General features: G+C 34.2%; 1 protein-coding gene across 6 annotated transcripts in view; it reads left to right on the top strand.

Moving 5' to 3' along the window:
* Positions 1 to 14,001, top strand: part of SCFD1 (sec1 family domain containing 1) — a 104,187-nt gene that overhangs the window by 7,479 nt on the left and 82,707 nt on the right. For 3 of the 6 annotated variants that reach the window (XM_025391931.1, XM_025391932.1, XM_025391934.1), the window contains 5 exons: positions 594 to 682; positions 4,115 to 4,205; positions 8,274 to 8,396; positions 9,918 to 10,005; positions 13,453 to 13,542. In XM_025391931.1, coding sequence (XP_025247716.1) covers positions 594 to 682; positions 4,115 to 4,205; positions 8,274 to 8,396; positions 9,918 to 10,005; positions 13,453 to 13,542 — 481 coding nt within the window. The remainder of the gene's footprint in view (positions 1 to 593; positions 683 to 4,114; positions 4,206 to 8,273; positions 8,397 to 9,917; positions 10,006 to 13,452; positions 13,543 to 14,001) is intronic. The other 3 variants (XM_025391935.1, XM_025391933.1, XM_025391936.1) reach the window with 3 other exon arrangements.

Below are 14,001 nucleotides of genomic sequence, written 5' to 3' on the forward strand. Positions count from 1 at the left end.
CCATGTTGGCCAGGATGGTCTCGATCTCTTCACCTCATGATCTGCCCACCTTGGCCTCCCAAAGTGCTGAGATTACAGGCATGAGCCGCTGCGCCACAGCCAGGGACTTAATTTTTTTTAATGAATATCTTTTTAACCTGAGATGCTTAAAATACTAAATTTTTTATTGTAGTCCTGGAACTCGTTATATATTAGTTTTCAAAGTGGCTAATTTTTACATATCTGTTTTTAGAAAAGATATGTGAACTAGAAAAAAAATAAGGGTATGAACGTGAATTGGCTTTAAGTTCAAAGTTGTTTATTATAGCTTAACGATTTTATAGTCTCTATTTTTTTAAAACCTAGAAAAAAGAATTTTGTAAGAAGAAATTGATATAACTTTATTTATTTTAGCCTGAGTAGTAATGCTTTAAGAATGTATTAATCCCTGGATGGACGTTTGGGTAAATAATGATGGAAAATATTAAATTGAGGAAAGGATAATAATTTAGTATCTATGATTTGTTAAAATAAAATTTGCTTCAACATTGTCTTAATATAGGTTCACTATTGGTTGTTCAATGATAATGATGACACATCGTTTTTTTTAATAGGTACTCATTTATGACAGATTTGGCCAAGATATAATCTCTCCTCTGCTATCTGTGAAGGAGCTGAGAGACATGGGAATCACTCTGCATCTGTGAGTTTTTACATATTTCTAATAGTGGCATTCATTTTCAAATACATTCTTAAAAATTTCTTTGGCCACCCTGAAATCAAATTATTAAAGAACATTTATAGAGAAAAATAGTGTTAGGTTACAGTATTTATGTAGTGTTGAACATTTTTTCCTCATATCATCTTTTATTCAACCCCTTATTTCTGGGATTTAAAAAAATCCTCAGTCTGAGGCTTTATAATTTCAGAATTTAAATTTTCTCCCTTGTGTCTTTTCCTACAGACTTGGTTTACCCTCTACGTAAAGGAAAAGAACTAATAATCTTAAGGTCTCTTCCAGCTCTAAAAGTGATTTCTTCCTTTAAAGACACAGATTCTCCTTGACCTACAATGGGGTTACATACTTATAAACCCATTGTAAGTTAAAAATTTTGTAAGTCAAAAAAATGCATTTAATACACCTAACCTAACACAAACATCATAGCTTAGCCTCTCCTACCTTCAGCATGCTCAGAACACTTACATTAGCCTACAGTTGGGCAAAGTCAGATCCAACACATAGCCTCCTTTATAATAAACTGTCGAGGCTGGGCACTGTGGCTCACGTCTGTAATCCCAGTGCTTTGGGAGGCCAAGGTGGGCGAATCACAAGGTCAGGAGTTCAAGACCAGCCTGGCCATGTGGTGAAACACCATCTTTACTAAAAAAAAATACAAAAAATTAGCCAGGCATGGTGGCAGGCACCTGTAATCCCAGCTACTCAGGAGGCTGAGGCAGGAGAATCAGTTGAACCCGGGAGGCTGAGATTGCAGTGAGCCGAGACTGCCACTGCACTCTAGCCTGGGCAACAGAGCAAGACTCTGTCTCAAAAAAAATAATTAATTAATTAAATAAAATAAAAATAAACTTGAATATCTCATGTAATTTATTGACTACAGTGCTGAAAGTTGAAAACAATGTGTTTATAGGTGCTTAAGGTATGATTTCTACTGAATATGCACCATCATAAAGTCAAAAAATCCTAAGTTGAACCATTGTAAGTCAGGGACTCTCTATACTTTTTTTTAAAAAAGGAATATCTCATTAATCATTAATATGAAAAATTTAAGTGACTATGAAGTAATGATTGTTAATCACCATAGGAGGCTATCTGTGTTGTCTTAACTGTTAAGTTTGTGTGATTATATTGCTTCTGATATGTTTAATAAAAATAAAACAAATTGCAGTACTTCATGGACTTGCCTAGTAGAACATTTGGAGAAGGGGCCAGGCGCAGTGGCTCATGCCAGTAATCCCAGCACTTCTGGAGGCCGGGGTGGGCGGATCACTTGAGCTCAGGAGTTCGAGACCAGCCTGGCCAACATGGTGAAACTGTGTCTCTACTAAAAATACAAAAATTAGCTGGGTGTGGTGGCGTACCCGCCTGTAATCCTAGCTACTTGGGAGGCTGAGGAAGGACAATTGCTTGAACCCAGGAGGCAGAGGTTGTAGTGAACCGAGATCGTGACACAACACTCTGACCTGGGCAGCTGAGCAAGATTCTGTAAAAAAAAAAAAAAAAAAAAAAAAAAAATTTGGAGAGGGACTGTGTTCATGGATAGATAGTAATACTTTTGTATACTATAAGAGTCCAATTTTATGGTGTTCTAAGCTATTTGCATTTTGTTGTATTTATGATGTTATAACCAGTTTTTATGATATTATATATTGAATTGAAATGTATTGGGAATATTGTTTTAGATTTTTGGTAAGTAACTTACCAGAATCTGGTTTGATCAGCTCAAATTCTTTAGTTGTATAATCAGCATTTGTTAAAATTAATAGACTATTATATTTTGTCAAATCCAAATGTCCTTTTTTATATTTCTGAAATTAGGATCTGTCTTATCACTGATGATATGTCATAACTGGCAGCATTTTTATTTCTCAGTAGTATATAAAATATATTTTAAAATTGATGTTTTAAAATTGTTACCACCTTGGGTTTCATGAAATACGGTATTTGATGAGTTTTCCTTTCATTTTTATGTCAGACTGAAATAAGCATATTTGCTTTGATAGCGTGTTAATTCTTATGGACTGAAGTAAAGTTTAACTTGATGCTATCCTTGGAAATTGTGGTTTATTAATAAACATTGAGTGCCATTGTCTCTGTACTGTTTAACTCCTTTATTTACTAATGGAAAGACTAAAGTTTAGAAGGCTTAAGTGATTGTCTCACATTTGTACAACCACTTAATAACAGAGCCATGGCCACATTGCTTGACCACTAATTCTGTGCTGTTTATCTACTGAACTGTAATGGCTTAGTAACAGTAACTAACAGAAGTGAGGCCTTACTCAGTACTTCGTTCAGGGGTAATAGTATAGTCTACCAGTTTGAGAGTCTGGTAATCTCTGCCTAACTTGCTACTTGCCACCAGAGCATGGAAATATTACACAGCTACCATGGTGAACTCTTTTGTACTTTGCCTCCAACCATTCTCCTCTATTTGCTGGAGAATACTATATCAGTTACTTTATACTCTGCAAACTGGTTTAGGCTGATTTGTAGGAAACAGTAATTACACGTTTCCAGAATATGAAATGGTGGTTGTAGCCCATTAGGCAGTTGGACAAGCAGTGTAAAAAAAAGACAACAACCTATGGCAACTATCACATTATCCTTCTTGATATCAATGGCAACAGTTATTAAACACAGACCAACTGGCAGCATGTGCTTCTTTCCTCTCCTTGATTATAGAAGGATGACTAGAGAGAGGTGAATATTCCTCATATAAGCATAGTTTGATGTTGGGATATTTGCATGGAAATTGTTTCTAAATTGTAAAAGGAGAAAACTGTAAAATGACTCAATCTGTAAGATGCTTACATTCTCTTATGAAACAATAAATAGGCAAAAATAGATTGTCTTTAAGTTTTAAGGAGACTTTATATACCTTTCATTTAAAAAATATATTTGATTTCATGTTTGGTTAAATTTTTTTATAGCTTCTAAAGAATTGCTTCTAAAAATTTTTTCATTGTGTCCCCTAGCTTTCTGATTTTCCCCTCAGAGAGCCACACTTTCCTCACACTCACCATTCCCCTCTGACCACCACCATATTTCTATGAAAAGTGGGAATAAGATTGGTTTTGACTATGTTTTAGTTCTCATTCAAGGAGAGTGTTGGTAGAAAAGAGTGTCTGACCATTGGCAGTACTGAAAGTGTGAGCAGAATAGGACAAATGAGGACTAACAAGAAATTAGGGTCTTCTTAATACTAATAAATAATATCAACACTGACATGGGAGAAAGCTAAGTTAACTCACTGATTAATTGCAACAAGAGCTTTTAGAGCACTGGTTACTGTCCTTGAGCTAGTGAACTCCCATTTTGAGGAATATTGTTTTAAACTATCTTTTTAGATAAGTGACTAAGAAAAAATAAGTTTTAGTTCCTTATGTCTTCTAGGCTTTTGCACTCTGATCGAGATCCTATTCCAGATGTTCCTGCAGTATACTTTGTAATGCCAACTGAAGAAAATATTGACAGAATGTGTCAGGTAATATGGGTTCTTATTTTCTGGACTCCTGAATTTGGAAACAGATTTTTTTTTCAAGAAAAATTCTTAGATGTCCAGGGCGACAAATCAGAAATTCCTATGCCTACTTTCTCACCCTGATTTTTGAGACTATCTTTGAATTCCAAAGAGCCTGAAAGACTTAAAACTTTTGGCTGAAGAAGTATTATACAGTAGTCCTCCCATATCCACAGTTTCACTTTCCACAGTTTCAGTTATCCACAGTTAACCAGGTACTGAATATATTATAGTAGTGAACATATTACAGTATTTTGAGAGAGACCACATTCATATAACTTTCATTGCAGAATATATTTTATAATTGCTCTATTTTATTTCTGACTATTGTTGCTAATCTGTTACTGTGCCCAATTTATAAACTATAAATTAAGTTTTGTCATAAATATGTATGTATAAGAAAAAACATACAGTTCAGTACTATCTGGTTTCAGGCATCCACTGGAGTCTTGGAAAATAACCCCTGCAAATAAGGGGAACCACTGTACTGGTAAAGTCTGAGTCTGGCTTTAACAAACAGAAAGCCTAAGTATATTGCCTTTCTAACTTATAAAGCATTTTCCTTTTCTAAAATAATAGTGAGATTAGGAAGTCCACGCTGGTGCAGAAGCACTATAAGGTAATCAAAGACCCAGGCTCCTTCTATCACTGATCATTCATCTTTAGTTTGTTGGTTTTCCTTGTCTTGCTTGTTGCTGCTCCCGTAGGCATCAAATCTATGTTCATATCAAGAAGAAGAGGGAAATGGACTGTGCCAGCCCTGACTGTTGATTTTGATCAGGAAAGCTAAGCCTTTCCAGAAACTCCCAGAAGACCTTTATTTATTTCTCACTGGGTAGAATCAATTACAAGGGTGACTGCAAAAGTCAATATTTAGATGAGTATATTGTCACCCCAAAGAAAATCTAGCAAGATTCTTTTAGCAAGGAAAAGGAGAAAAATAGATGTTGGATAGGTAAGTAACAGTGTCTTCCACAGGTCACAGCATCTTTGTTATTGACTGTTGAATCAAATTGCTGTTTAAATTGTTACGAAGTTTGCAAATTTTGTGTTCTGTGTAGCTTTATGATGCCCAGGTTTCTCTTTTACCCTGCGTAAACTCAAGTATACTATTCATGAGAGAGGTACCACTTACAATCTCTTCTTCGGTTTTTTTAATAACACCTTGATTGAAATTATAATTCACATACCATGCAATTCACCCATTTAAGAAGCACAAGTGTATGATTCATTGGTTTTTAATATAGTCACAGAGTTTTGCAACCATCACCACAGTCAATTTTAGAACATTGTCATTACCTCAAAAAGAAACCTGGTACCATTTATCATATCCTCACGCCTCCCCCATCCCCTTCCATCCCTAAGCTACCTTATGTTTCTGTATATTTGCCTACTCTGACCATTACATATGAATGAACTCCTATAATATGTGGTCTTTTGTACATGGCTGATTTCTCTTAGCATAATGTTTCCAAGGTCCATCCATATTGTAGCATGAATTGGTACCTTATTCCTTTTCATGGCTAAATGTATTCCATTGTGTGGATGTACCAAATTTTGTTCATCCATTTACCACTTGATGAACATTTGGATTGTTTCTACCTTTTGGCTATTAATAATAATGTTGCCATAAATATTCATGTACAGATTTCTCTGTGGACATGTTTTCAATTCCCTTGTGGCCATAAACACATAGGAATAGAATTGCATGGTCAAATGATAACTCTCTGTTTACCTTTTTAGAAACAGACTGTTTTCCAAAGTGTGGTTGCACCATTTTATAGTCCCACCAGTAGTGTATGAAGGTTCTGATTTCTCCAGATCCTTGCTGAACACTTACTATCCGATATTTTTATTGTAGCCATCCTAATAGGTTTGCGTGCCATCGCAGTATAGTTTTGATTTGTATTTCTATAATTGATATTAAGCATCTTTTAACATGCTTATTGGCCATTTGTATGTCTTTCGAGAAATATCTATTCAGATCATTCACCCAGTTTTTAATTGGGTTGTCTTTTTATTGTTGAGTTGATAGAATTCTTTTTATATCTTGGATACTAGACATTCACAAGTTTATGATCTGTAAATATTTTCTCCCAGTCTATGGATTATCTTTTCATTCTCTTGATAATTTCCTTTGAAGCACAAACATTTTCAATTTTGATAAAGCCCAGTTTATCGTTTTTTTTTTTTCCTTGAGTTGCTTATGCTTTTGGTGTCATATTTAGGAAACCATTCCAGATTCTTGTGTTTTCTTCTAAGAATTTTATAGTTTCAGCTCTTACATATAGGTCTTGATTCCATTTTGCATTATTTTTATATATGGTGGGATGTAGGTGTCCAACTTTATTCTTTTGCATGTGGCTATCCAGTAGTCCCAGCATAATTTATTAAAGAAAGTATTCTTTCCCTAGTGGATGGTCTTGGCAACCTTGTCAAAAATCAGCTGACCATAGATACATTGTTTTATTTCTGAACTCTCGGTTCTATTGCATTGATATCTGTGTCTGTCCTTATGCCTGTACCACACAGTGTTGACATCTTTCACTTGATAGCAAGTTTTCAAATTGAGTAATTGTGTCCTCCAACTTTGTACTTTTTTTCAGATTGTTTTAGCTTTTCTTGAATTTCCAAATTAAGATTAGCTTGTCATAAGTTTTGTGCTTTTGTTAAATTTTTTCTTTCATGTGTTTAATGCTTATTATGAATGGAATTCTTACTCCATTTTTAGGATTGTTCATTGCAATTGTATAAAAATTCAATTGATTTTTATATATTTGTCTTGTATCCTGCAACTTTGCTGAACTTATATGTCCTTTTGAAATGTATGCATCATTCTTTGACCACTTCCTTACCTTCTGGCACAATAATATATTCCAATATAGCCTAGGATTTTACTTTCTCTGTCTCAGTCCAGGATTCGGACATTTTTCTCAAGAGCTCTGGTTGCTTTCTGTAAAGAATGGTAGTTAGGAATCAGGATCTAGGCATTAGGTATACTCATTGTGACTACAGTGTCACTGTTCTTAGGTCCTCTCAATGGAAAAAGTTAGGAAATTATTTATACATACACTTTTATATCTATATTTATTTCTACAATTCTCCCTCTCTTCTCCTCACCTATCCAGATTAATAGATAACCTCCAAAAGTGTTTCAGCTTAGCAACACAGGATTCACTCTAGCGTTTCCCTTTTCTCTTTACATATTTGTAACTCCTTTCTCAGAGTGAAAAAACATGGTTCCCAGTATCGTGAACATATTACTTATTTCTCAATCCTCATACATAAATAATCTCTTGACCTTGATTGAACCACTACCCTGATCACCTTCCTCACAAAGGCTTCAACCCCTCAATTTTTCACATTTTCACATCGCTGAAATCAGGTACATCTTAAAATTGATCATGTCACAAAATTTTATTGGCATCATTAATTCTTAGTGTTACTTAAAATGATGGTTCCGGTTACAGTCAGTGACATCTTAGATTTGAGGAAATACAGTTATTTCAGTATCTATTTGCTAAAACTATAAGAAGATAAGTAAATTTGACTTAAGAATTTGCATAACTTAAATTGCACTACTTTTGAGCAACTGAGAAGAAATACTTCTAGAATTGGTAATTGGAATTATAACTTGTCTGTGTGCAATGAAGGATTTGTTGTGTCATCACATATCCAAAACAGTTGAAGATCGTGTCTGCCAAATATAACAAGCGTTTGCTATATTATTGAGCCATATTTGGATATTTTAAGAAGAATGCAGATAGGCTATATGAAAGCAGTTTGTACTGTATTGTAATTAATGAGATTTTGTTGATAATATAATTTTATTACTTTATTAAGATACATTTTAGTTACATCTGATAACCAGATAACCAGTACTACTTCAAAGCTTTTTTCTCTTGGGATACTTTTTTGGATTGTTATTTAAATATCCTGTCTTTTAAATACAACTTTGCTCTTATGGTATTTGAAACATGTATTCATGGTCTTCTTTATCATGTAAGAATGAAGTTTTCATTGTATTGATAGGATCTTCGAAATCAACTATATGAATCATATTATTTAAATTTTATATCTGCTATTTCAAGAAGTAAACTGGAAGATATTGCAAATGCAGCATTAGCAGCTAGTGCAGTAACACAGGTAGCCAAGGTAAGAGAGTTTGGTTGGTTGATGACATTTTGTCAATGTAAAATTTAACACTTCTGAAACCTGTAGTTGGCGTAGGTATCTATTTGACAGATGACCAGAACGACAGAAATGTGTAGGCTCAATACTTTTAGAAAGAGTTCTAATAATGTAAATTATCTTCAAGTTGAACTAGGCAAAATAAGCCAAACTAAAGGAACCTATTATTTAATGAATTTGAAAGACAGAAATAAAAAGCAGAATGAGTTTTGCTTTAGTCTGTCATTTGTATCATCTTTTTAGGTCAACTCAGAAATCATTTGACAGTTGTATTGTCATAAACTGTATTGAAAATATGTTGACATTGTTTTATCTGTAATCATTATAATCATCATACTATTTCCAGATCTTTTTTTACTTAGGAAAGAGGATCCAAAGTGCCCGTGTTGCATATTGAGATCCAAAGTGCCTCTGTTGCATATTAAAAGAATCCATGACAGGCCAGCAATTCTACATCATAGTGACATTTTAGTCACGTTCAGCTTCAGTTATAAATCAATTTGTAAAATATATTTCAGGTTATAATCCTGTTATGCTCTGTGTTTCTTGAATTTGGACAAGGTATGCATTAAAGTTCCAGACAACTATCTAGTGCAAGTAAAAGACTAAACAACCATGCATATACTTTCTATTCTTTTTCTACTGATAGATTTTTCATTCTTAGATTTAAATAGACCACCAATATTTCTGATTAGTTTTTGAGGCTTATGCCTTTAATCTTTGTGCTCAAAATTTATTAACTTCACATAAAATAATGGGAACAACTTTTGTTTTCTTTCTTGTTTTGTTTTGAGACAGTGTCTCACTCGCCCAGGCTGGAATGCAGTGGTGCAATCTCTGCTTCCTGCAACTTTCACCTCCTGGGCTCGTACCACCCCATCCAGCTATTTTTTTTTTTTTTATGTTGCGTAGGTCTCAAACTTCTGGCCTCAAACAGTCCTCCCACCTCAGCCTTCCAAAGCTCTGGGATTACAGGTCCAAGCCGCCTCACTCAGCCTTAATTTGGTTAACTAAATTCAGTGTATTTCAAATAGTTCTCTTAATTTTTCTTCTACTTTGCACTTCCAAAGAACTGGCATAACTTTTTCCCACTTTATTATAAAAGTTGTTGGTGTAAAACAATTACTGTGACTTTCTTAGGAAAATGTGATGAAAATGATTGTTAAAATTGTATGTTTTCTTCAAAATTAATATCCATTCCCATCACAACCACAATTTAAGTTCTCGTATCTGCTTTTTGTTTTCTCAAAATGTTACTCTCCTCCTCCATATTTATTGCCCAAAGGCTTGTTTTTATTGCCTTAACTTTTTCTTTACTCCTCATTCTTGTTCAACTAGGCTATTACACAGTACAATTTCTAGTTATTGAATGTAATTGCAATTTTTTTTTTCATTTCTACCATTGGTAGGTTAGAGCAAACTAAATTTACTTTCAATATGGCTATATTGTAAGATTGATTTGTAAACCTTTTCTTTTGTTTCTAGGTTTTTGACCAATATCTCAATTTTATTACTTTGGAAGATGATATGTTTGTGTTATGTAATCAAAATAAGGAGCTTGTTTCATATCGTGGTATGTAAAAATAGAAATGTTGCAATTCTTTGTTAACAAAATGAATGGTATACTGTAAGAAAAAAAGTGAATATGTTTAATGGACTTCAAAACTAGCTCGTTTACAGCAGTACAGCTATAGAAACTTTTTAAAAGCACACAGAGAAAACAAGGCTCAGACTGAATTTTATTACATTTAAACGTTTAATAAACCTGTTTTATAAACTCAAGGAAGTACCAATTCTCTGACCTTTTCTGTACCCCCACAGCAACTTGCATGAATGGTTCACTCATGGCAAGTAAGACAATATTTTAGTAGCAGAATTCAAATTTATCATCTAGTACTTTGATCTTGGACAAGAACAAGTTAGCTTACTTCTCTGTGCTTACAAAACACTGGAACCAGATGGTAAGTTCCCTGAGAGAAGAGAATGAATCTTTTGGTTTCATTGAGCTCTAGAGCATCCATTCTTGTGGAAATTCCTGAAAGGATACAAGTATTCGCTGAATGTTCATGTGAGAGATTTTTGACAGTGGTTATTATTCACAGAAATCTATTTACAGTTGCATTTTAAATGAATTAGCAAGTTATTTAAGTTACATATTTTAAAACCTAGTTTTCCTGAAGCCTTTAAATTGAATATGAATTGTGTTACATTGTTTCTAAATCTGGTAAAGTGAAATGAATCATCTTTATTTTTGATGGATTAACTCATATTGAACAGACTAAATTTTCCTAATCAGTCCCCTTTAACAAGCTTAATCGGAAAACTTGGTGTGTTGAATTCTCTTAAACATTTTAAATTTTATTAATAAATTCAGAATATTAAGTGGGTTTTTTTTAGGTACTGTACTTCATATACCAGACCAGACAAGTTTATAATTCTAACAAGCAAAATCTGCCCAAGTGTTTAAATAATTATTTAAAAATAATTAAATTTGTAATGAGTGTAAAATTTGTTAAATATTCGTATACTTATAAGTTTAATTACATTTTTTTTACCTGCCAGCTTTTTTAAAAGATCACATGTTTGAGGTTAATTGCGAATTTTAAAGTATAATCACATGGCTAATCACCCAGATTCTCAATAATGATAATAGTAATAGCTCACTCTATGCCTATCAGTGTTTTCAGTGTGTTACAATGTAAGCTAATTTAATCCTCAGAATAACTTTATGAAGCAGAAATTATTTCCATTTTCAAGAATGGAAAACAGAGACATAGCTATTAAGTAACTTGATGAGGAAATGGTAGAGCCAGTTTACTAAACACAGGCAGTCTCACTCCAGAGATAACATTCTTTATCATTATGTAATCACATACCTAATTGTCTCAAATGTTACAATGCTTTAAAAATTTTAAACAAATATTCCTAAATATGATTATATTAATATCATGGTATTGATTTGCAAATCTTTTTCATTCTAAACTTTCCATGGATTGGGAGCAAGCAGATTTATTACCTCAGTCAAACTAAGACTACTATCTTAGACAAAGCAAGCCATTACCTCAAGTTGAGGTGAGGTTATTGATTAGCAGTTTATGACTGTTAGGGTTACTTTTCATTCAGAAATGTGGAACTAGGGTGTAGGACTCAAGGGCTGGATGCTTCCATGTAGATTTTTCTAGTGCCAGTAATTAACAAAAATGTACTAGTGATTTAACTAAAAGGTTTGAAGTGTCTACAGATCACTTGTGCCACTGATTAATAAAATGAATTGGGTGTGTTTCCTTGAATTGATATCCCCTGAATGCACATAATGCAAATTGTATCCTTTATGATATTTATTTCATCTGATTGAAATAGATGGTATTTGCAACACCTGAGTAAGGGCCCATTTCCTTCTTTTAGATTCTGTGTTGCCTGATTGAATTCTTTTGTGTGTTGTCTGATTGAATTCTTTTATGTGTTGTCTGGGTGGGCCAGGCTTTCTATAGATAATTGGAGTTATCCAGTTGAAGTCTGCTTTCCTCTTATGGTAACCACAAGTGGTATTAAATTTTATATGTGTTTTCACTTTCAGGATATTGGGACATTAAAAATACTTTGTAAATAATAGTTTAGACAATCTTTCAACATATAGTTATTGATCTACTTCATCAGATGCTGGGCCTTGATATTGTGAGAGGAAGATAAGTCAGTCAAGGTCTTTGTCAAAGACAGTCTACACAGCAATGTTTCTTAAAGCCTAGCCCCAACGCCTATTTGCATTAGAATTGCCTAAGGTGCTTGTCAACATTATAGGTGGTTCCCCCCGCCCCCAAACAGAGTCTTGCTCTGTCGCCTAGGCTGGAGTACAGTGGTGTAATCTCAGCTCACTGCAACCTCTGTCTCCCAGGTTCGAGTGATCCTCCTGCCTCAGCCTCCCAAGTAGCTGGGATTACAGGCGTGTGCCACCACACCTGGCTAATTTTTGTGTTTTTAGTAGAGACACGGTTTCACCATGTTAGTCAGGCTAGTCTCAAACTCCTTACCTTAGATGATCTGCCCACCTCAGCCTCCCAGAGTACTGGGATTACAGGTGTGAGCCACCATGCCCAGCCTCAAAATTACAGGTTTTTTAGAATTATTCATATCCATACAGAATCCCTAAAGGAAAGGGATAAGAATCTTTAATTTTTAAAAACTTCCGGAGAGTTTTTCCCCATATTCCCTGAGTGATTCTTAGTAAAGTTTGGGAACTACTTATGTATACTCTTGTAGATCAGAAGAGAAATTTATATAACTTAATATAAAGAAAATGATATGCCATGTTGGTTGTGCCATAATTTACTTGCATTTCCTTTTCTGGCTGTAGTTGGGTAACAGAATCAGTAGTTTCTTGAGGCAATCTGGTGTTTATGAATAAAACTATGGAATATGATATTTATTTTCCTGTTTGGCAAAAATTTTGTTAGTTTACATCATGGGGTTGTTTTTCTTATTAGTAGTCTCCTGATCTCTGATATTAAGGTAGTTTGTTGTGGTTATTTATTTTTCTCTTTGAGGTGGTATAATTTTTAACAGATATTTGTTCACTTAAAAGAAGTTTAAAGCAGGCAGGGTGTGGTGGCTCATGCCTATAATCCCAGCCCTTTGGGAGGCCAAGGTAGGAGGGTCACTTGAGCCCAGGAGTTCAAGACCAGCCTGGGCAACATAGGGAGACCCATCTCTACAAAAAAAATTGTTTAATTAGCAGGGCGTGGTGGCATGTGCCTGTGGTCCCAGCTACTCTGAAGGCTGAGATGGGAAGATCACTTGAGCCCAGGAGGCTACAGTAAGCCATGATCATGCCTCTGCACTCCCTCCTGGGTGACAGAGCAAGATCCCGTCTCAAAAAAAAAAAAAAAAAAGTTTAAACCAAAAAGATTTTGCTTACTGAGTTTTATTGTGTATCACTTAAGAGTTTAGTAATAATTTTAGGAGTTTCATAAAGATGAGGCATAAGTTTGGCTCAGCGTTTTCTCCTTTTCCTATGTCATTTTAGCCATTAACAGGCCAGATATCACAGACACGGAAATGGAAACTGTTATGGACACTATAGTTGACAGCCTCTTCTGCTTTTTTGTTACTCTGGGTAAGTTTTCCAGCCTTTATGGTTATTTTTCAAAGTAAATTGTTTAACGAGTAATTTTAATGTGTTACACTGTAATGTGATTCTTTCTCACTTACCTGGATCTCTAGAGGTTCTCGAGTGGAGTAAAATATGTATTCAGTAGTATATAAAAACATACTTCCAATAACTTGATGTGGTTCTCTTAACATTTAGCAGATCTTTTTAGTTGTCATTTTAGATGTCTTTGGTAATTATAATTTTCTGCTATATTTGAATGCCTTGGTGGTGACTTCACCGCCTATGTGCCTGTTAATTTTCTTTTAATATTTCATTATTAAAAATTTCAAACACATTTCTAAATAGAGAAATAAATGTTTGTTAACTGTTAAGTTCAGATGCCCAAGGCTCCAGAAAACTTTATGTATATAATACTAATCTACCTACACCTTCAAAATTTATTTTTAATTTTTTTTTCTTATT

This window comes from Theropithecus gelada, chromosome 7b, assembly GCF_003255815.1.
Source record: "Theropithecus gelada isolate Dixy chromosome 7b, Tgel_1.0, whole genome shotgun sequence".
Lineage (NCBI taxonomy): Eukaryota > Metazoa > Chordata > Mammalia > Primates > Cercopithecidae > Theropithecus > Theropithecus gelada.